Below are 24674 nucleotides of genomic sequence, written 5' to 3'. Positions count from 1 at the left end.
CCAACTCTACATGCCCCTAAAGCTGACCAACACGTCAGATTGTAGTCAAATGGAGGCGTGTCTTAATGAAATTAAACAATGGATGTCTAGCAACTTTTTGTATTATAACGCCGAAAACGGAAATGTTGATTATTGGTCCTGCCAGACACCGGCACTTATTTATTAATACCACCTTAACGTTTGACAAGAAAACAATTATACAAAGCGACTCGGTAAAGATTCTGGGTATTATCTTCGACCCAACTCTCTCATTTGAGTCACACATTAAGAATGTTACTAAAACAGCCTTCTTTCATCTCCGTAATATCGCTAAAATTCCGTCTCTTTACTGCTCTGTCCCCCTCTCCTGCACGGAGAGCTTATCAGGTGGCCACGGATCAGTTTCTATGAAAGATTCGCGAGCTGTTCCAAGTCGGGACCCGGGGTGGACCACTCCTCTTTGCATCAGTTGGTGACGTCTCTGCGCTGCTGACTTGTCTCCATTCAATAGGATCCCCTGCTGGCCCCACAATGGACTGGACTCTCACGTTATTAACCCTATCCACTTGGCATCTATTGCACCGATCACCCGGGTTGGTGGGGTTTGGGGTGGCGTACCACATCTGCAGTCAGTTCCAAGGTTTCTCGTTGTGCCCGTTGGGTTGAAATTTTATGTTGTTGTGGTTTGTGCAGCCCTTTGAGACCTTTGTGATTAAGGGTTGTATAAATAAACTTTGATTGATTGATTTATTGAATATAGATGAATAAGATTCTCAAAATATTAGAAAAACCTTAGATCACAGGTGTCAAACTCAGGGCCCTGGGGACAGACTTGGCCAGCCACATCCTTAAACGTGGGTCATAACAAAAGAACAATTAAAACACTTCCTTGTGGTATACATCAGGGGTTCTTAACCTTTTTGACCTCGGGGCCCAACTTTTCCACTACAGACCCAGGGCCCACTCAAATATGAATACTGAATTAATTAGCAATCTTGCACTTGATTTTAATGATATTCAACAATTATATCTAACCTACTTACAGTTTACAAGCTAGCAAAATGATATGAAACCATATATTAGTCACAAAGATTATTTACTTAACACATAAACCTTAGGCTTAGGTCAGGCTGATTCGAAAAAAAAAGTAACCAAACATACCGCATAAGAAGGGACTCATAAATAATTGATGAAAAATAAATGTACTTACAATTCTGTTGTGCTAAAATAAATACACTAAATTAATAATAAATACGTTTCTTAGCTGTCAATAAAATTAAAGTGCAAATTAAATCGACTATGATTTTAGCTCCAAGGTTCTTCTGTTTGTTTGAGATTGTCATTACTGCCACAACTGGTGGGAAAGTGTATTACAACTGAGTACCGCTGCGGCCCATACGGACCACGGCTGGGAAACAGATATTTTTGGCAGCCATCTAGGGAGCGCTCGCCACTCTATGGTTAAGAAACACTAATCTACATAACATGTAATGGTGGTTCTTTGGCCAAAATGTTGCATAGATTGTTTTACAGACCGTTTTCAAGCTGCTTTTTGACCGTCTTTTTCATGTGCCTCCACTTCAACCATGTCTTTTCCCCGTCAGCCCTGTGGTAGTTTTTAGTGCTTCTATACAGAGTATACTGACGGATAAAAGTTCAAACTTTTTGCTGCTTTGTATTAAGAAATGGCAACAGAGTAGGATGCATGTGCATGTACAGTCCCACAACAAAAGGACAGAGAAAAAGAAGAAGCTTATTGACTACACTTTTGGACTACAATGGTGGACTCGCGCAAAGCTCTTCAGGTAAAACTTTACCATTAATGGAGATATCCGCTAACGTCACCAATGGGGGAAATGTCACAAATTGGTCAAATTCCAAATGGCTTGTTTGGAAGAAGTTTGAAGGAAGGCAATACTGTTTTATGAATATCTCCGCCACGCCTCCAGAATTAGAATTTTCAGGACTTATGCAAATCCAAAATACACAAAAACAGGTACCAATAGCTAAGAACAGTTGGTTTTGCATAATAGGTCCCCTTTAATGTGGCCCGCCTCACCATTTAAAATTAATTAAAGTGGCTCTCTACATTATTTTATGTGGCCACGTCATTAATGTGGTCTGCGAAAGGCTGCCTGGAAATAATGAAGCACTTTCTGGCCAAATGTATTTGTTATTTCAATTTTGACAGAAACATGCATTGCAAACTCAAGGCCCAGGGGCCAAATCTGGCCCCCACATCATTTTATGTGATCCGCCACATTATTTGTTGTGGCCCAACATGTCATTTACATGGCCTGTGAAAGTCTAGAAATATTAAAGCACTATTTGGCTAAATTTTTTTTTTCTTTCAATTTTGACAGAAACATGTATTGCATCCAAATGCATTTGTTCTACATTTTGATATTATCTTAAATTGCAACAAGCATTTTTTTATGGCGATCAAAATCACTTAAATATCTGCTTGTCGGATGGACTAACGATTTCAAAGCAACTCCTCCACCAATCTGTCCGTAAAAAAGTGCGTAATAATCTAAAAGAATTAACTATACAAATGGTGTAACAAAGCAATTACCGTATTTTTCGGACTATAAGTCGCAGTTTTTTTCATAGTTTGGCCGGGGATGCGACTTATACTCAGGAGCGACTTATGTGTGAAATTATTAACACATTACCGTAAAATATCAAATAATATTATTTCGCTCATTCACGTAAGAGACTAGACCAGGGGTCACCAACCTTTTTGAAAGCAAGAGCTACTTCTTGGGTACTGATTAATGCGAAGGGCTACCAGTTTGATACACACTTAAATAAATTGCCAGAAATAGCCAATTTGCTCAATTTACCTTTAACTCTGTTATTATTAATAATTAATGATATTTACACTTAATTGAACGGTTTAAAAAAGGAGAAAACACGAAAAAAAATGACAATTACATTTTGAAACATAGTTTATCTTCAATTTCGACTCTTTAAAATTCAACCGAAAAAAAGAAGAGAAAAACTAGCAAATTCGAATCTTTTTGAAAAAATTAAAAAAATTATTTATGGAGCATCATTAGTCATTTTTCCTGATTAAGATTAATTTTAGAATTTTGATGACATGTTTTAAATAGGTTAAAATCCAATCTACACTTTGTTAGAATATATAACAAATTGGACCAAGCTATATTTCTAACAAAGACTAATCATTATTCCTTCTAGATTTTCCAGAACAAAAATTTTAAAACAAATTCAAAAGACTTTGAAATAAGATTTAAATTTGATTCTCCAGATTTTCTAGATTTTCCAAAATAATTTTTTTGAATTTTAATCATAATAAATTTGAAGAAATATTTCACAAATATTCTTCGTCGAAAAAACAGAAGCTAAAATGAAGAATTAAATTAAAATGTATTTATTATTCTTTACAATAAAAAAAATAAATTTACTTGAACATTGATTTAAATTGTCAGGAAAGAAGAGGAAGGAATTTAAAAGGTAAAAAGGTATATGTGTTTAAAAATCCTAAAATCATTTTTAAAGTTGCATTTTTTTCTCTAAAATTGTTTTTCTGAAAGTTATAAGAAGCAAAGTAAAAAAATAAATGAATTTATTTAAACAAGTGAAGACCAAGTCTTTAAAATATTTTCTTGGATTTTCAAATTCTATTTGAGTTTTGTCTCTCTTAGAATTAAAAATGTCGGGCAAAGCGAGACCAGCTTGCTAGTAAATAAATACAATTTAAAAAATAGAGGCAGCTCACTGGTAAGTGCTGCTATTTGAGCTATTTTTAGAACAGGCCAGCGGGCTACTTATCTGGTCCTTACGGGCTACCTGGTGCCCGCGGGCACCGCGTTGGTGACCCCTGGACTAGACGTATAAGATTTCATGGGATTTAGCGATTAGGAGTGACAGATTGTTTGGTAAACGTATAGAATGTTTTATATGTTATAGTTATTTGAATGACTGTTACCATAATATGTTAGGTTAACATACCAGGCACGTTCTCAGTTGGTTATTTACGCGTCATAAAACGTACACTTATTCAGCCTGTTGTTCACTATTCTTTATTTATTTAAAATTGCCTTTCAAATGTCTATTCTTGGTGTTAGGTTTTATCAAATAAATTTCCCCAAAAAATGCGACTTATATATGTTTTTTTCCTTCTTTATTATGCATTTTCGGCAGGTGCGACTTATACTCCGGTGCGACTTATACTCCGAAAAATACGGTATACGTTTATATTCATATATATATTCACTGTTACAAACAGCCCTCTGAGGGCAGCCATAATTGCAATGTGGCCCTCAATATAAACAAGTTTGACATCCCTGCGGTCCTCATGAGCTAATGAATAGCTTCAACAGTGATGACTAATATCAAGCAGCTGAAATAAACACAGCAGCATTTACCTGCATGCAAACATGTTCTCATCCAAATGCGTCATACAAGGTGCATTGTTGTCTACTCTGCGTGACATTACAGCTTCCAGATGAGATGACCTACCAGTACGATGGCCCACACCAGGAATCTGCACAGGATCTGGACATTCTTCCCCTTGTAGAAAATAATAATTTTCCCTGCCTGTAAGGAGATAAGGCGTTTAAAACACATTTTAAATGAGAAAAACACCAACAACTAGAATGTTCATTTATTTGGCCTTGGGTAACCAAATAGGCCTGGGAGGTGTCCCTGATGTGGCGCTCACATTTCTCCCATCCCGTGAAGCCAGATGTGGGCTGTAAGTTATCTGCAGCCTCCCTTTAATTTGGTGATGATGAATGCATTTCAGCCAGGGACATTAGCAAGGGCCGACACAGAGCAGGCCGGCGAACACCTGGCATGTCATCTAACACTCACTGACTGATGTGCTCAGTCTCAACAGCCCGTCCAAAAATTTGAAATGTCAGATTATGAATGGTAAATTCTCAAACTTTTTGAACTACCTGACTATGACGGAAACGTTGCTTCTCAAAATTCAAAGTTCTTCCTGACAATATATTGCTAGTAAAACCAGGCAGTAGCAAAGTGTTTTTCAACCACTGTGCCGCGGCACACTAGTGTGCCGTGACATACACTCTGGTGTGCCGTGGGAGATTATCTAATTTCACCTATTTGGGTTAAAAATATTTTTTGCAAACCAGTAATTATAGTCTGCAAATTATGTGTTGTTGTTGAGTGCCGGTGCTGTCTAGAGCTTGGCAGAGTAACCGTGTAATACTCTTCCATATCAGTAGGTGGCAGCCGGTAGCTAATTGCTTTGTAGATGTCGAAAAAAGCGGGAGGCGGCGTGCAGGTAAAAAGGTGTCTAATGCTTAAACCAAAAATAAACAAAAGGTGAGTGCCCTAAGAAAAGGCATTGAAGCTTAGGGAAGGCTATGCAGAACAAAACTAAAACTGAACTGGCTACAAAGTAAACAAAAACAGAATGCTGGACGACAGCAAAGACTTACTGTGGAGCAAAGACGGCGTCCACAATGTACATCCGAACATGACATGACAATCAAGAATGTCTCCACAGAGAAGGAAAAAAACAACTGAAATATTCTTGATTGCGAAAACAAAGTAGTTGGAGAGGAGAGCTGGAAAGCTGGAGAAGGAGAAAAAAGGAAAAGAAGAGACTTTAAAGAGAAATAAACATATTGTAAACCTGGCAACCACGCCTGGCTCCAAGTCTATCGGTCCTAAAAAGAACCCCACGACACGAGACGTTCACAGTTGGCGCCCAACAAGCAAGGGCCGAGGAGAGATGTCGGCCCCAACCCCCGTGGAGGCGCTCGGAAGAGTATTGGCGGAGGTGTCAGCGGTCAGCCAGCAACAAATGGAGACGGGCAGCCAGCAGACCCAGATCCTGCAGGTGCTGGTGAGCCAGGCGGGAGGAGCCGCGAAGACGGGAACGACAGCCGCCATGCAGCGGATGACGGAGTACCAAGACCCGCAGGTGTTCCTCGACATCTTCGAGGCCACGGCAGCAGCATGTGGCTGGCCAGACCCCGAGTGGGGGGGTGAAGCTGCTGCCGCTCCTGGCGGGGGAGGCGCAGCGGGTGGCGCATAGTCTACGGGAGAAGCCTGGGTGCACTTCCCCAGCCTCCGCCGCGCAATATTGGACCAGGTCGGTAGCCACCCGGAGGACCACCGACACCGGTTCCGTGCGATGCGACTGGGTCCCGAAGAGTGCCCGTTTGCGCTGGCGCAGCAGCTCTGAGACGTGGCCACCCGGTGGCTCGAACCCCGGCAGTCTGAGAGCAAGATGTTCGAGCGGATCCTCCTGGAACAGTTCATCGATGCCATCTCCCCCAGAACTGCAGCTTGGGTGCGGTACCACCGTCCGCGGGACCTGATGGCCGCGGTGGCCCTGATGGCCGCGGTGGCCCTGATGGCCGCGGTGGCCCTGGCCAAGGACCACCTAGCGGTCCACCGGGAGCTGAGTCCGAAGGCCTCCGAAAGACCCACCCCAGCGCCACGGGCGGCCGAACGGCCCACCCCAGCACCGCGAAGACGGAGAGCGCAGACGGAGACGACCGCAACCCTCGAGCAGGTTCCCAGCCCGGACATGGACACGCACACACAATATCATCCACCAGCAACATTAAGGGGGGGGGGGGGGGGGGGGGTTGGGGGTTGTAACGTCCCCTGTGTTCCTCCTTCTGTCCAGGGTACCGGCGCTGCGGAGAGGGGGCTTCCCCCGCAGACGGCACCTCGAACGCCAGGGCCGGTGTGCTGGGGGTGCGGACAACCAGGTCACGTAAGGAGGGATTGCTCACTGATGGAGGTGGGACAGGTGATGCGGGTTGTCGGACCCCCAGCACCCGCCCCCGATCCAGGGGGCAGGTGTTGGGAGTACATACCGGGCAATGGTGGATTCGGGCTGCAAACAGTCCGTGATCCACCAAAACCTGGTTCGACCCGGGGCGTTGAGGCAAGCAACACGGGGGCGAATCAGGTGTATTCATGGGGATGTGCACACATATCCCATCGTGCCAGTGGAAATTTGGTATCAGGGACAAAAGCATAGTGTCAAGGTTGCTGTAAGCGCGCACCTTACGCATCCCATACTTTTAGGAACAAATTGGCCGGGATTTAATCACCTAGTAAGACAATGTGTGGGGATGCGTTCACGGACCGTAGGAAAGGGGAGTATCCGCGCAGTTCTCAGTGGCGACGCGGGTTCATCTGACACTGCCGAGCGGGAACTGGCGGGGGCTTCACGGGAGACCCCCCCAGCCCCCTGTTGGCAACCTGCGGCGGAGGATTTACCCCTCGAGCAGTCCCGTGATGAAACCTTGTGAAACCAGGTGGATTACATCGACGGTCAGCTGGTGCGCCCGGGGAAAGCGCGGGCATGCCCCCACTTTGCAATTATTAGGGATAGGTTATACCGAGTGAGCCGTGACACTCAAACCGGAGAGGAATGCACCCAGTTGTTGGTGCCAAAACGCCGCCGGGAAATGGTTTTCCAAGCGGCGCATGTTAATCCCATGTCTGGCCACATGGGGTATGATAAGACACTCAGTCGGGTCATGGTCCGATTCTATTGGCCGGGCATCCGGGCAGGCAGCACACCAACGGCGCACGTCTGCCCGGACTGCCAGCTGGTGAATCCGGCGGCCATCCCGAAGGCGCCCTTGCGCCCATTACCGCTCATGGAGGTCCCATTGGAGAGAATTGGGATGGACCTCATCGAACCATTTCACACAAGCACACGGGGATATCGCTTTGTGTTAGTCCTGGTGGATTATGCAACGCGCTATCCTGAAGCAGTGCCCCTGCGCTACAACTCTGTCAAGAGCGTTGCGCAAGCTCTGTTTCAGGTCATCTCCCGAGTCGGAATCCCGAAAGAGATTCTGACGGACCAAGGCACATCCTTTATTTCACGCACGTTAAATGAACTATACGGGTTACTGGGGATTAAAGCGATCCGCTCCAGTGTGTACCACCCACAAACGGATGATCTGGTGGAGCGGTTAAATAAAACGCTGAAAACCATGATCCGTAAGTTCACGCACAAGGACAAACCAAATTGGGATAAATGGCTGGATCCCCTAATGTTTGCGATGCGGGAGGTACCTCAGGCCTCCGTAGGCTTTGCGTCTTTCGAGCTATTATACGGCAGAAGGCCGCGCGGAGTGCTGGACCTAATTAAGAAAAGCTGGAGGAGGGTTCGAGCTCCAGTAAAAACAAAATTCAGTACGTTATGGACATGCGAGCAAAACTCCACACGGTGGGGCACTTGTCACGCGAGAATTTGCTCCGCGCCCAGCAACGGCAGCAGCGCGCTATACACGGGGACCCATCTTAGAAAATTTTCACCGGGAGAAAAAGTGCTTGTATAACTCCCAACCTCCAGCTCCAAATTACTTGCGCGTTGGCAAGGTCCTTTTGAGGTCACACGGCAAGGGTGATGTGGACTACGAGGTTCAGCGTTCGGACCGGGGTGGAGGCACACAAATTTACCATCTAAACCTACTGAAGGCATGGAGGGAGGCGGAGCCTGTTTCCATGGTGACGGTAGTGCGGGAGGAGGAGGAGTTGGGAACGGAGATCCCGCGCTCTGCCCCTCCCCCTCCAATCCCCTGTGACGACCAGCTCACGTTAGCGCAGAAGGCAGATGTTGCTAAGCTGCAGCGGCGCTTTTTTGATGTGTTCTATAATAATAATAATAATACCTGGGATTTATATAGCGCTTTTCTAAGTACCCAAAGTCGCTTTACATGTAGAACCCATCATTCATTCACACCTGGTGGTGGTAAGCTACTTTCATAGCCACAGCTGCCCTGGGGTAGACTGACGGAAGCGTGGCTGCAATTTGCGCCAACGGCCCCTCCGACCACCACCTATCATTCATCATTCAATTCACCGGTGTGAGTGGCACCGGGGGAAAAAGGTCAAGTGTCCCGCTCAAGGACACAACGGCAGTGATTTTTTGGATGGTAAGAGGCGGGGTTTCTGGCACGGTTGCTATACCCACTCCTCTCGGCCCGGCCGCACAAACCTCATTCAAAATCATATTGAGACCAGTGTTACGGTGCGATCTCGGCCATACAGGCTCCCCGAACACAAGCGCAAAGTAGTTCGGGAAGAATTAAAAACCATGTTGGAATTGGGGGTAAAGAAGAATCCCACAGCGCGTGGTGCAGCCCCATCGTTCTGGTAGGGAAGAAGGATGGGTCGGTGCGCTTCTGTGTGGATTACCGCAAGGTGAATGAAATATCACATTTTGACGCGTACCCAATGCCTCGGGTCGACGAACTCCTGGATCGGCTGGGCACTGCTCGTTTTTTCACGACACTGGATTTAACCAAGGGCTACTGGCAGATTCCCTTGTCACCAGAGTCCCGAGAAAAAACTGCCTTTTCCACTCCGGAAGGTTTATACCAATTCATGACACTTCCGTTTGGTTTGTTAGGCGCGCCCGCCACGTTCCAGCGCCTCATGACCGGGTGCTGCGCCCCCACGCGGCATACGCGGCCGCGCTCCTGGATGATGTCATCATCCAGAGTAGCGGCTGGGAAGAACACATGCGGCGGGTGGGGGTGGTGCTCGAGTCCCTGAGGCGGGCGGGGCTCACCACCAACCCGGCAAAGTGCACGGTTGGCCGGAGGGAGGTACAGTATCTGGGGTACCACTTGGGGGGGGGGGCAGGTGCGGCCACAAGTAGACAAGACAGCGGCGATCGCAGTCTGTTCACCCCCCAAGACAAAAAAGGAGGTGAGGCAGTTTTTGGGTCTTGCGGGATATTACCGCCGGTTCATTCCCCAGTTCGCGGATTTGACCAGCCCACTGACTGACCTCACCCGAAAGGGTGCTCCAGATCTGGTCCAGTGGACGGAGCAGTGCCAGCGGGTGTTCGAGAAGGTAAAATCAGCACTCTGCGAGGAGCCGGTACTGCGCATGCCTGACTTTGCCATCCCTTTCTGTCTGCAGGCGGACGCGTCGGGCGGGGGACTGGGGGCGGTGCTGTCCCAGGGGGGAGTAGGTGCGGCCGGACGGTGGAGGCATGTGGAAGGGGCGTGGTTCACGTGTCGCCTGTGGGTAGGACGTGGGCAGGAACCGGCTGTGAAGCAGATGACAGGTGAGTGGATACCTCAGCTGGAACGAGTTATCTAATCACCTGTCTCTTTATTAGCAGCGTTGGGGACTGCAGAGGGGGAACTGAAAAGTTGGAGAGGAGAGCTGGAAAGCTGGAGAAGGAGAAAGAAGGAATAGAAGAGACTTTAAAGAGAAATAAACATATTGTAAACCTGGCAACCACGCCTGGCTCCAAGTCTATCGGTCCTAAAAAGAACCCCACGATACGAGACATTCACAATGTCTTTTTACCTCTATAGCACAGTGGTGTCCAAAGTGCGATCTGGGGGCCAATTCTATCTTTATTCGCCTAAAGCACATTGTAGAAATATAATATAACAGCAAAAAGGCACAATTTAAAGTGAAAAGGCTTTAATGGCAATGCTAATAACTAATAATAACACCAGTCTCTGTCTTTAAATTTAACAGGACATAATGAAAATAGAACACTCTGTTAAAGTGTTAAACTGTCTGTTGCGTTCGGGTCGCATGTCTGGAATAGTTGTGTCCCCAGGAAGCGGAATAACAGGAAATCGGCAGAAAGCAGCGTGCAGGCTAGAATCTTTTACTTCCAATGGAAAGGCAAAAAGACAAAAACAGCGTGACGCTTGGAGGCGCACGGAAAGCAAGACATAGAAAATAAACAAGACGTAGGTTGTAGCGTAAAACTAGCCTGAAAACATAACTGTTGCATGAGGCTCAATTGAACGTAACTGTCGTCAAGGACGAACAAAGTAGCCGCCCCGATTGAGTGGCGAGACCGGGTATAAAGGGGCCGTGATGAGTGTAGACGGGATGTGGGGACACTAATCACTAAACAAGGCAGGTGTGGAGAACAGGGCTCTATATACCATAAAGTAAACATAGGAAGGAGCGCTGAAACAGAAATATACCCAAACATACAAAAACTATAACAAATACAAAACAAGACATGACTTAAGTTGACAGGTCATGACACTGTCACCATCAATTATATTGGTAACATTCTTACCTGTTTAACTGGTGTGAATGGAAAATAACAGGGTGGGTACAAAAGAGTGTTTTTTATTTATGCAGGTGAGAGGCATGATTGATTTCCCAGCCACACCTCACATGTCTTACTATTTTAAATGTGTACTTTTCACACAGTGTAAAAATACATTCCCACTGTGAAATGTCAAACACCTAACTTATTTTATTAAATATTTATCAACTGGAAGTTATTAAAAAGCATGTTACACATGTTAAAATTTATTTTTTTGGGAAGGAGACCAGCATGGATTCATTTGATTACAAATAATTTCAATGACAAATGTTAAAACAAGCATTTTGGGTAATAGCACCAATAAGGAGGTACCACTGTAATTAAAGACCTCAGAACTATTGAGCTAGCAAACTAGTGTGTTGTTTGTGGCCCAGGGCGCAGTTTGATGAGGTCATCACTCTTGCGCTGGTAAAAGTCACATGAGCACACATACATCTGCTCAGCATTATCCATGTATTTAGGCCACATAGGCAATGCTGTTTTAAAGCCATAGTCAGCAATAAAACCGATTCCGATACCTAATTTTTATGCCAATATCAGCGGATATAATCGGACATCCCTGAACTTAACTTCAATAACAACTGGACAAAAAGTGAATGTGCTTTTTGAGGATTGTTCATCTTGAGAATGAGCATTGCCAAAGAAAGAACAACAAATGTCCGGAAATAATCCTTTAATGGTCTGGGATGACATATCGCAATACAATGGTACCTCAACTCAAGAGTGTCCCAACTTAAAGGGGAACTGCACTTTTTTGAAAGTAAAACATATGAGTTTTTTTTTGTTCATTTTAACTTGTAAATAAACAATAGCAAAAGTCAGTCAACACCGGAGGAAATGGAATTCGCTCTATTCTGCCTCTAAAAACATCCAAAAACCTCCATCAACGTTTTATATACACACTGTAAGTATATATGTAATGTAGTAATCGGCACATTCATATTAACATGTAATATTTACATATTTTGTTCATTTTAGACATACAGCGGCATATTATTTCATAGACGCACCACAACATTCACTGTTTCCTACAACAACAACAACCAACACTAACCATGGCAGACTTCATGACAGACAACGACGACTACTTTGGGACAAATGATGATCCAGAACATTATATTTTTGTGTCGGAATATACGGAGGAGGCGCTGCAAGTTTCAGAAGCTGAGTGATAAGCAGATCCACCAAGTAGCTAAACAAGAATTACAAATTACGATCATTATAAAACAATCACTTACTGTACAATGTGGGATGTCGACTGATGGGATGTTTATATCTTCCCGTTTAGATGAAGAATTAACTGTAATCCTCACAAAGTTAAAACAAATAAAAACGAGCATATTTTTGGTTTTCCTCCACATCTAAGTTGAATGTCATAGTTGACCAACTTCTCGGTTTATAGCCACATCTTTCTGCTATACAAGTGAGAGGCATTATTTATAATATAGAATTAACTTTCACTAACTCAATGGCGATGCAGCAGCTCACAGTCTCAGTATGTCAAAAGCTGCATAAGTTTGTTAGCGCTCTTTGATCACGGCGCTACTAAAAGTAGTTCCTGTGCGTTAGCGCTTATAATAACAATATCGCTAATACTTAGGTCGTGTGCAGGTCACAACATGTAAATAGAGTATTGTTGTCAAATTTGGATGTTTGTTTAGAATGCTTTATGGGCGCAATAGATGAATCCCATTAGCTGCATTGTTAGCCACCAATTTGAGTAATAAGCATCGCTGCCATTCGTTGACGTGGCAAATATCTTAAAGAACCCTGTGAGAGCCGCCCAAAATATTTGGTCTACCTTGTAAGAAATACCTTATAGTTACTTTTTTTTTCTAACCAATGAAAGGAAGAAAGTGACTGTGATGGACAGTTCTCGAAGAAGTGGATGATTTTCAATGAATTGAAGAAAGAAATCATCAAAACATGACAGCGCGTGTCGCCAACTTGACTGAGCTAGTCTGCACCACACTGAAGCAGAATGAGCCTAACGCCATTCAAGAAAGTTAAAATAATACCTAAACGACAAACATTTATGCATGAAAATAAGGACAAGGTGCTGATGGTGTGTTTTACAGAGAAGCAGCTGGAAGGAGATACCGTAGAAGTCCACACTCCAAGGTAAACACTGTGAACATTACTACATAAAACTACTATAGTTGTTAGTACAACATTCTATTGTATTGTTTTTATGCAATATTTCCTTGCTACATTTTTTTTTCTTTTAAAAAGGCATCGTATATGTTATGATTGTGCTGTTTTGGGGGGCTAAGCACTTATTAGATTGATTTTAATTCATTTCAATGGAAGACGTTGATTTGAGATACACATGTTTTGACTCAGAAGCTATTATATCACAGAGCCAATTAGGTCCTACTGTACTTCCATTCATGACAGCCTTTTCCAATGTTTTGTGCAACGTTTCACTGATTCTGGAAAGTGATTGTGATTAAATTAAATTAAATCATTGATATTGGACCCTCAGGTAGTGTTAGAATAAATGTCTATGTAGTTGCTATTTCTACAGTGAGGCAAGTACTGAAGAAGCGACCTATGGACAACATGCTGCAGAGTAAGAAAAACACACTTCTCGAAGTCACACAGATAATAATATAATAATAATACTATATCGACTTATCCATAGTCTTAACCAATGCCTAAAGTCCAGTTTTGGTGCAACAAACTGAAATTGTGCCACACTTATTAAAAATGAGAAGTAAGAAAATAAATAAAAATAGTGTCTTACCTGCATCCCCATAAATCCCATCACAATTGAGTTGATTGTACCGAGAATCCCCTCTGGGTCGAATGGTTGTGTGGAGCGGTACATTCCCTGCAGAAGGCGAAAATGGCTATTTTAAATCCTCCCACTGTAAGAAGACCTGTGCTATTAAAAAAAAAGACTTACTTTGCACGTGGGGTACCTATACATGTTGTCACCAAACATCCACTTGTCAATGTACCCTGCCGCCCCTCCAGTGCAGTTTGGGTAAAGACCATTATCCCCAATTCCACCTGCTCCTAAATAGCCTCTGATAACAAGAGACATCAACACCATAGAAAATAACAATTAATGAGGTTAAAACACCAAAACAGTCTGGTTGAAACAGACACAGGTTTGTAATTTTGTGTTAGGAGGGACACACAAAAAGCAACACTTAGCAGAGGACTCAGAGCGAGGAAGATGGATCCTCGGCCTCCACTCCTCTTACAGAACATGACATATCCAGATAGTCTAATTACGCCCTCTCCAGCATCCAGCGCAGGCCCATAAATCACCTTAGTACCTAACAGCAGCAGCACAAGGTGCACACTGCACAGTAAAGGCTGCTATAGGCCATTATCCAAACTTGGGGACCACGCCATTAAGGAGAGCTGCATGCAATTTATATGGGAAAAGTGAATTATTTAGTGGATACATGAGAGTACATACGTGGGGCAGTTGGGTACAGGCAGGAGGAAAGTGATGCATAACCACAACGTCTCCAAGAGAATGATGATGAGCCATTGGGACCTGTAAAGCACCACATCCTGGACTGGGGACCACCAGTGACCCTGTGGCACAAACCCCATTAAATTAAAGTTGAATTGTTGACAATTTATATAATTTTGGTCCTGAGCTTCAAGATACGTTTGTTGGTGTTGTGATCTGATTTGTTAATATAAACATGGACTCGAAGAAGCAAATTTGGTAAATTTGAATGTGTTCAAAAGAGACTTTATACATAATGAATTGATTTTGTCACAAAAATAATTGTGAACATGTCAAAACGAAATATAAAAATGCTATACTTGTTATACTTGTTAGCACTAAATGTATTAATAGCTTGTAAACTATTTATTAAACAAAATTGATTGCTATTTAGTTATTACAAATGATAATAATGATTATAATAATAATAATAATAATAATACCTGGGATTTATATAGCGCTTTTCTAAATACCCAAAGTCGCTTTGCACGTGTGGGGGGGGGGGGGGGGGGGGGATTAAAACAACTTTATTAGGAAAAGAAACTAAGAAAAGAAAAAAGAAAAAAAATAATAATAAAGAAACACCAAGGGCAGGGTCACAGTTACTTCAAAATTACAAATTAAAAAATTACAATTACACAGTACTATAGAATGTCCATTAGGAAACATTGTTTGCAGTTGTTGATTTGGTTTGAATTTCAAAATATTCAATAGCCTTTTACATAGAGATTCTACTTGAGGTGGTTGTATCATTCTAAATATTGTTAGTATTGACACCATCGTAGTACCATTATGGAATTGGATCAACATTATGTGTACACTGCAGGCCAAACAGGCTTCCACCGGATTTCTTTGAAATCTAATTTTTTCAAGGTGCCTGTTTACACTGGAAGTAAAATGTAATTTTTATCAGACTCCAGTGTAAACGCGCACAAGCCCCAATGTGTCCCCAACGTGTTCCCAATGTGGCCTCGACGTCACTTGCATGCACACTTTGATGAAGTGAAAACAAAGGAAGTTGACCAGAAGGAAGTCCCTACTACTACAAAACGAAATAAAAGTCGCAACACCTTAAAATTAGTATTATATTTTTTAATTTTTTATGTAAAAGTAAATTAAAGTAATATAATGTCTAAATGTATGTATATAGTGTAATATATTTGGGAGGGTTGTAATCTTTTTACTTATGGCAGACATCAGCGTGGATCTATGTGAGTTTTATTTTTAAACTCACATGTAAGCAAATGCGCCACAGCGTCAATGCCGGTCCTTCAACATTCGCTATTTCTTCGGAATCCAAATATGCATATTCATAGTGGCGAAGTTGGTAGAGTGGCTGTGCCAGCAATCGGAGTGTTGCTGGTTACTGGGGTTCAATTCCCACCTTCTACCTTCCTAGTCACGTCCGTTGTGTCCTTGGGCAAGACACTTCACCCTTTGCCTCTGATGGCTGCTGGTTAGCGCCTTGCATGGCAGCTCCCGCCATCAGTGTGTGAATGTGTGTGTGAATGGGTAAATGTGGAAATAGTGTCAAAGCGCTTTGAGTACCTTGAAGGTAGAAAAGCGCTATACAAGTATAACCCATTTATCATTTATTATTATTTATATATTAAATATAGCCTAGTATTTGCGCACTATTGAAAAGTAATACATGGAATATTGGGTCGCAGTAAATCGACTTTGCTCACCGAAACCGGATAATGTGATGAAAAATCCACTTCCGCTGGCGACTCTGTCTTTCCCCGCGCACACGATTGACGTAGCTCGCACAAAGCTGACGAAAAAGTCAAATTCAGGTCGCATTGCATTTACACTGAAGTTACCTTTGAAAAGATCAGATTCCAGTCGGATTCAGGACTACCTCCTGATGTGGCCTGAATCTGATGCCAAATTAACAGATTTGAAGCACTTTGGAGCGTTTAGACCGGCGACATTTTTTTTACGTGTGTCACTTGAGAGAAAATAAATCTGATTTGGTGTGCAGTGTAAAGGGGGCCCTATACTAGTGTGATGAGAACAATGTTTTGCAGTTCTTTTGAATGTTTATTTTCAAAAATATATGTGTTGTTTAAATAAAATGTATATATTATTATATTGTTTATAAACTCAGAGAATAGTGATTTTTATTTTTGTTTACTTTTTTTTTATATGTTATTGTATTAAATATTGTTAAATTGTCCACAAATAAGTATATTTGTCTTGTGTTTTATACTACTAATAATCATGATCAACAAGTTAAAAGCAAAAAACACAACATCATTCAACTAATTTAAAAATGTTTTATGTAAATCGGTACCGAACAATACCAACATTTGTTGTATAGATTCTTCCATAACAGTAGCCTACAGATGGAATTTACTGGCCTAAAGAAAAGGGATGCGATAACATCAGCACCAGTGTCTGATGCGTGTGGCGTATAAACTATATAATATAATTTTTTGTCCTACAACGATTGGAGAAGGCAACATGAAAACAGGGTGGGAGAAGTGCGACTCGGGTGTTAAAATTAGTCATTGCAGGATTTCCTTAAACAAAGACACACTCCCCTCTGTTACAGGGATATGTTGACAGTGTCCCAACTCTGGCTTTTACAGGACATGTGAATGCAGGAAGCCTCAGTGAACCACTGAAACTTGAGTCTTTGTCAATCACCTGTGTGTCTGTGAAACTTGGGTATTCTTTAAGCAACCGTGAGTCAGTGAAACTTGAGTCGTTGTCGAGTGCCTGTGAGTCAGTAAAAGCTGGGGTTTCATTAGAGCACCCAGGAGTCATTGAAACTCGAGTCTTAATCAGGCAACCGTGAGTCAGTGAAACTTGAGTTGTTGTCGAGTGCCCGTGGGTCAGTAAAAGCTGGGGTTTCATTAGGGCACCCAGGAGTCATTGAAACTCGAGTCTTAATCAGGCACCCACAGGACAGTGACACTTGATTTTTCCTCAGGCATCCATGATCATTGAAACTCGGGTCTCCATTAGGGTACCCGGGATTCAGTAAACTTGAGTCTGTCAAACATTCAGGTTTTAACAAAAACACAAGTCTTCGTCGAGCACCTGCGAGTCAGTGAAACTCAAGTCTTCGTCAGGGACCTGCTAGTCAGTGAAACCTGGGTTTTTGTTGGGCACCCATGAGTCGGTGAAACTTGAGTCTTTATTAGTGCATCCAAACGTCAGTGAAACTTGAGTCTTTGTTGAGCATCCGTGAGTCAGTGAAACTTGAGTCTTTGTTGAGCATCCGTGAGTCAGTGAAACTTGAGTCTTCGTCAAGCCCCAGCGAGTCTGTGAAATGTAAATCTTTGCCAAGCACCCATGAGTCACTGAAACTTGAATCTTCGTTGAGCACCCGTGAGTCACTGAAACTTGAATCTCGTTGAGCACCCGTGAGTCAGTAAAACTTGGGTCTTCGTCGAGTACTCGCAATTCAGTAAACCTCGAGCCAACTTGACTTTTTGTCAGGCATCCGTGAGTCACTGAAATTTGAGTGAACTTGACTTATTGTCGACCACCCCTGAGTCAGTGAAATTCGAGTCTTCATCAAGCATCCGTGAGTCAGTGAAATCCTTAGGATTAGCGATTGAATCTTTCGTTTTGTCAAGCCTGTGATGCAGCTCGAGCACGAAGGGGAAAGAAGAGTTGATTTGAGGCAAAGATCAACTCTGTTAGGAGGAGCTAATACAAATTCAATTAGAGTACCATCTGTTTTGATTCACTAAAAAACTTTCAAGTTTGACTGACTCAATCATGACTGCTTACTTCACTTTGTCCATTGTCTTTGTTTCCCCATAGGGTCTGCAGCAGAGCCAAGACAAAGTAGGTGAAAGCCAGACGCTGTAGCACACCAGGGATCCTGAGCCAGGACCAGGACACTGCAAAACATGAAGCAAGTATAAGTGATGCATTCATGAACACAGACGTACATAACTCAGTGGAGTGAGGGTGTTCCTGCTGATCTGAGCATATTATAAATCAGCAAACTGATAATATTGGTAATGGGATCTTCTCAACCGTCCCACCAATACAACTGCTACGTTCGGAAGAAGACTGATGGACAGAACGAGTTGCGCCGGATACGTACGTCGGAGGGCGCGGATCAAAGGTTCCCAGTTATCTCTTGGTCAGGACAAATTGAGGGGGATAAGATTGACTCTTGGTTGGGAGATTGATGGTAATCTACACATTAGTTAATTGAAAAGCTCTTTGCTGCAAAATGTGCCGTAAAAACAATGAAATCCCAATCATTGATCAGGTCAAATCCACTAGGGGAAGGAAATGTCAGAAGGAGGACGCTTACTGATGTCACATTTGTTAATGTGCAGGTTACACCCCAGCATGATTTACTCCTTACACTTCTAACTTGACGTCAAACTAAGTATTTCACAATAATGTACGTTTGATTCCTGTATTTATCATTACTTTTATATTTATTCCACAGAGGTTTTGAATTACCCAACACCCCCTGCTGTCATGCAGTGTAGTAAAGACACATTTACAGCGATAATATAGTTGTAGTTTTTTAAAGTAATTTTGTGTCTATCGGTCTGACTTCTTCATGGGGTCTCTCTGCCCATGGTTACGACAAAGCCCATAGTATCGGATTCAATCAAGTGGGATTAAAAGATGCACATTTATTGGTCTTTGGTTATATTCACCCTAGCAACAAATGATGTTAGTTTGTTGTTATAAATTGGGCACATCTGTACATATGGGGCAATAAAAGCAAATCACAAACTGTCCTGCCTAGTTCTGGTATCTTTAAAGGTACCGTCTTGCATCTCCAATCTACAAATCAAGCAGTCCTACAGCGCGTTTACTTTTGCAAACAGCCAGTTAACATCTAAATGTCCTCAAATAAGCACAGAGGTTTGATCTTTTCTTGTACTTTAGTGAACTCATTTACAAAAGGTAAACATGGTAGGCTATAGGCTACTAGAAGCTAGCAGCTATACCACAGCTAAGCACAGAAGCTAAATGTAATAAATGTCCTTAATTGAACAATATTGCAGTCTAAAAAAAACATGTTTATATCGACTTTTGTCAATAGAAACAATTATCATATAATTATAGTTGCATATTACTTACAGATACAAAGTCTCCAAGCCAGAAGTGTATTAAACAAACTCCACTCCACTTCAAAAGCATGCATCTGTCATAATGTTATTGTTTTACATGCCTATCGTTGTTCTGCAAATTGTCACTCTAACATTCCACACTATGAAATAATAATAGTCTGTACTATGATTCATGCTGATATCATATCGGTTTAGATCGGTATTGGCCAATACTCAAAGCTACTATATCGGTATTGTATCGGAAGTGAAAATTGGGACAACCCTAACAAAAACATCCATCAATAAATAACTATCAGGTAATCAGACTATAATGCAAGTGATTAATCATACATACCCAATAACGAAACATACTGAAATGTGTATAGATGTGACATTAGCACAGATGCTAACACTATACACTCGCCATACAACAATAGATGATATTTGTCTATTACCTGACCGCTTCTATGTTAGCTACATCTCTTTGTTTATGATGTATATTTTCTGCTGGATCTAACCTCTAGTTTATGCTGGTTTTTTTTTGCTGCAGCTGTTACATATACTGTAATATTGTACATGGTAATTTGGATTTGTTATACATTGTATATATTAAATACAAATATAATATTATATAATAATATAATGTATCAGTATATATTATATACTGTATATATATAATATGTAAATATTACATATATGGTACATTTTTTGTCTACTTCATACCTGCATTATCCTTTCCATCCTTTGTAACTGAGCTACTGTGTGGAACAATTTCCCTTGTGGATCAATAAAGTTTGTCTAAGTCCAAGTCTAAGTCTATAACTCAACAGTGAGGTATCCAGGCTGGTCCAGGGTTATTTCAGACAACTAAAAGTCAGGGTCAAGGTCAATAACAGAGATGTTCTTTGTAGCAAGTCGGTGTACAAAATTGGCACGATTGATAGTTGTTACATTATGGACGGACAAATTACTTCTAACTGTTGCTTTACTTTTCCTAGCAATCAAGCTTAAAGAATACCCAAAGCAAGTAAAATATTGACCAAATATAGGACAGTATGTTTTACCCTGGTTTCTGTGTCTAGCGGTTTATATATGCAAAAACAACAAACTCGGGAGAGAATTTATCACATTTTCTCTTGTGCATTTTAATGCTGGTCGGTATCTTTGGTCCTTGTATCATATTTAGCACAGCGCATTGCAACTGCAAAGTGTTTCAGAATATTATAGAAGCTTTTTTGTGAAATCAGAGCTGGTTAAAAACTGCAGAATAAATAAACAACCAATGTAAAATCACTTTCATCCTTCTCTCCCTGCTTCTGTCTGCTCCAACGTCTCACTCTTTCTTTGTGCTGGCTTCTATAAGCATCAGTATATTTAGCTTCAAAAGTATAAGGTTGTAAATCCTCATTTGTCCAAAAATAGTCATCTTTGTTGTCTGTTACCAAGTCTGCCATGATTAGAACACATCACTCGTGTTTGATTCCGGAAGTAGGAACACACTTGTTGCCAGAAGTCAGACGTGCGCTGCTATAGTCGTGGTCAAAAGTAGATACACTTGTAATGAACATAATGTCATGGCTGTCTTGAGTTTCTAATCATTTTTACAATTCCTATTTTTTTTTTTTGATAGAGTGATTGGAGCACATACTTATTTGTCACAAAAAACATTTATGAAGTTTGGTTCTTTTATGAATTTATTATGGGTCTACTGAAAAAGTGACCAAATCTGCTGTGTCAAAAGTATACATACAGCAATGTAAATATTTGGTTACATGTCCCTTTGCAAGTTTCACTGCAATGAGACACTTTTGGTAGCCATCCCCAAGCTTCTGGCAAGCTTCTGGTTGAATTTTTGACCACTCCTCTTGACAAAATTGGTGCAGTTCAGCTAAATTTGTTGGTTTTCCGACATGGACTTGTTTCTTCAGCATTGTCCAAACTTTGGGAAGGCCATTCTAAAACCTTAATTCTAGCCTGATTTAGCCATTCCTTTAACACTTTTGACGTGTGTGTGGGTTCATTGTCCTGTTGGAACACCCAACTGCGCCCAAGACTCAACCTCCGGGCTGATGATTTTAGGTTGTCCTGAAGAATTTGGAGGTAATCCTCCTGTCCCATATGTCTCTGAAAAGCACCAGTTCCATTGGCAGCAAAACAGGCACAGAGCATAATACTACCACCACCATGCTTGACGGTAGGAGTGGTGTTCCTGGGATTAAAGGCGTCTCCTTTTCTCCTCCAAACATATTGCTGGGTATTGTGGCCAAACAGCTCAATTTTTGTTTAATCTGACATCACATGGACAAAGATAAGACCTTCTGGAGGAAAGGCTAAATCAGGCTACAATTAAGGTTTTAGAATGACCTTCCCAAAGTCCTGACTTAAACGTGTGCACAATGCTGAAGAAACAAGTCCATGTCAGAAAACCAACAAATTGAGCTGAACCGCACCAATTTTGTCAAGAGGAGTGGTCACAAATTCCACCAGAAGTTAGCCAGAAGCTTGGGGATGGCTACCAAAAGCGCCTTATTGCAGTGAAACTTGCCAAGGGACATGCAACCAAATATTAACATTGCTGTATGTATACTTTTGACCCAGCAGATTTGGTCACATTTTCAGTAGACCCATAATAAATTCATAAAAGAACCAAACTTCATGAATGTTTTTTGTGACCAACAAGTATGTGCTCCAATCACTCTATCAGAAAAAAATAAGAGTTGTAGAAATTATTGAAAACTCAAGACAGCCATGACATTTTGTCCTTCACAAGTGTATGTAAGCTTTTGACCACGACTGTATGTAAAGAGAAATCAATGCGCTGAAGAAATCAGTCCGGGAAATTATTGAAATCATTACAATACGGAAAATATTGAACATATTACATATTGTTAATAAGCGTTCCTGTTACTACATTATATATAGACTTGCAGTGTGTACATATAACGTTGGAGGGTTTTGAAGTTGTTTTAGAGGGCTTTGAAGGCTACAACAGTGACTCCAATTAGCCGCATCTTTTAAGTGTTTTTTTTAAATCATTTTAACATCGTAAAAAAAAGAAGACGTGTTCTTGTCTTTCATAATGATTGTCGACAACAGACAAAATTCCAAAAAAAAATGCAGTTGCCCTTTAAGGTAACAGAGATGAGTGAAGCAGTCATATAAAAGGGTAAAGCAGCTAAGAAATGTGATTCATAAAAGTGGATTTAACTGACATAATAAAAAAAGACTCGTTCAATTAAATATTTTTCTGAAAATGGGTGTTGAAATAGAGGGGTCGTTCTATATTTGCTTTGTAAGGTTTTCACGAGGTTGACCCGAGGTTGTGTCAAAGGTGATCACTATTTTCCCTGCCTTGTCTTGACATTGAAGGCTATTCAGATAATGTGACTTTATTCTCTTATTAGATCAAACCTCCCCACAATGTAGCTGACGGCGCCCTTGGAGAGCGTGGTCCGAGCAGCAGTTTATGGTAAAAGTGGTCTTGTTGTGAGAAGCCAGAGGAGCAGCTGCAAGGGGCTGAGACCTGTAATTCTATCTGTTTGTAATCGTCCATTACTGCGCTGCTTGTTTTTGCTCAGTCTTTCCCTGTTAAACGTCCCTTGGTGCTGGATTGGGAATACGTGTACACACACACACACACACACACACACACACACACACACACACACACACACACACACACACACACACACACACACACACACACACACACACACACACACACACACACACACACACACACACACACACACACACACACACACACACACACACACACACACACAATAACAATATTTTTGTTAAACGGGTTACAAAGACATGCACCCAGGAAAAAAAAAAATCCATTAGCACCTGGCTAATGTGTGAAAGGCGCCCTGTGCATCTCCAGGTGGAAGATGAATTGAGGAGTCAGACAACCCTGACACTCCTCTGCAGCTTTTAGCACAAATCTGGAGCACAATCTGAATATTGTACTGCTTTTAGTGTCCTATATCTAAATGAGACCTGATATAAAAATGTTAGTTTGGAAACAATATAATAAAGAACCGGAGAGAACTTCAGCAGCTCCTCAGTCCTGCTTCAGTTTGTCTAAGATTGTGTTTGAAATGAACGGGTACATTATTTATGTGGCGAGTGGACCGGCTATTATGCTTTAATGATGTTCCCAGCACAGAACTGAAGTAAATAACAAACCTGTCCGCAAACAGGATGTTCTTGTTCCATTAGCAGTGCACGCTAATTTTGCACCTACGTGGTCCATCTCGCGGGGAGTAGTTGAGGAAGCAGAAGCCGAGCATCAGCAGGACCAAAGTTCTCCACGTGACCTTGCGCAGCAGCTGCAGGCGGCCCACACCTCTCCTCTGCATGGATCGGATCGCCAACACCACCGAAGTCCCGATGGCAAAGACAAACCTTGACGACACAAAATGATGGTAATCAGGTTGTTTTTTTGATAAGTGTGCAAAGAAACAAGTACACCTACCATGGCATGACGAGATCTGCCACTGTCAGACCTGCAGGAAATAGTCAATTGTTATTTTCTATTCTTCACAATCAGGTCATGAAGAACATGTTGTCCCAAAGAGGACAGCTTCTGTTATCAATATGATTAATAATAAGGTATAGTTATGTGACAGTAGAAGCCCTTCAGCACAGAAAAGATTCATCATATCATCTCTAAAATCAATATAGAGTTATAGATCTGGCAAAAAGGCTATTATGGAACTTTAAGTGAGCACACCTCTAGGCAAAAAAAGAAAACAAAAAAATATATATTATTATTATGGTATTTGTTTTCTACTTAATCGTTTTATACTTTCCTACACAGTTCCATCCACCCTTCAGTGGTACTTTTCCTTCTTATTTTTTGTTCACAAAATACACACTGATATTTTACCTGTTATGGGGTGATCAATTATGTGAAGATTCCTAACAAGATGTCAGAAAGGGTTGCAGATGAGTGAGAGGAACTTGGGGTTAGGTTATTTCATATTTTCTTTTGAAGAAAATACACAAACAAAATAGAGCAATACACAAATATTTAAATTAAACCAGAAAAATACAATAGAACAACGTGTATAATGATTATTGCCACCAAATGTTAAAA

At 41.8% G+C, this 24674-nt stretch overlaps 1 protein-coding gene across 8 annotated transcripts in view; it reads right to left on the bottom strand.

Moving 5' to 3' along the window:
• The window catches only part of LOC133657407 (heparan-alpha-glucosaminide N-acetyltransferase-like), a 127439-nt gene that overhangs the window by 14932 nt on the left and 87833 nt on the right, over positions 1-24674 (bottom strand). For all 8 annotated transcript variants that reach the window (XM_062058704.1, XM_062058703.1, XM_062058701.1 and 5 more), the window contains 7 exons: positions 24051-24081; positions 23820-23980; positions 18273-18385; positions 14487-14608; positions 13962-14085; positions 13800-13886; positions 4468-4545 (listed from right to left, as the gene is read on the bottom strand). In XM_062058704.1, coding sequence (XP_061914688.1) covers positions 4468-4545; positions 13800-13886; positions 13962-14085; positions 14487-14608; positions 18273-18385; positions 23820-23980; positions 24051-24081 — 716 coding nt within the window. The remainder of the gene's footprint in view (positions 1-4467; positions 4546-13799; positions 13887-13961; positions 14086-14486; positions 14609-18272; positions 18386-23819; positions 23981-24050; positions 24082-24674) is intronic.

The sequence above is a fragment of the Entelurus aequoreus genome, linkage group LG09, assembly GCF_033978785.1.
Source record: "Entelurus aequoreus isolate RoL-2023_Sb linkage group LG09, RoL_Eaeq_v1.1, whole genome shotgun sequence".
Taxonomy (NCBI): Eukaryota; Metazoa; Chordata; class Actinopteri; order Syngnathiformes; family Syngnathidae; genus Entelurus; species Entelurus aequoreus.
Note: the sequence above shows the minus strand (reverse complement) of the source record. Positions and strands in the feature narration are given on the sequence as shown.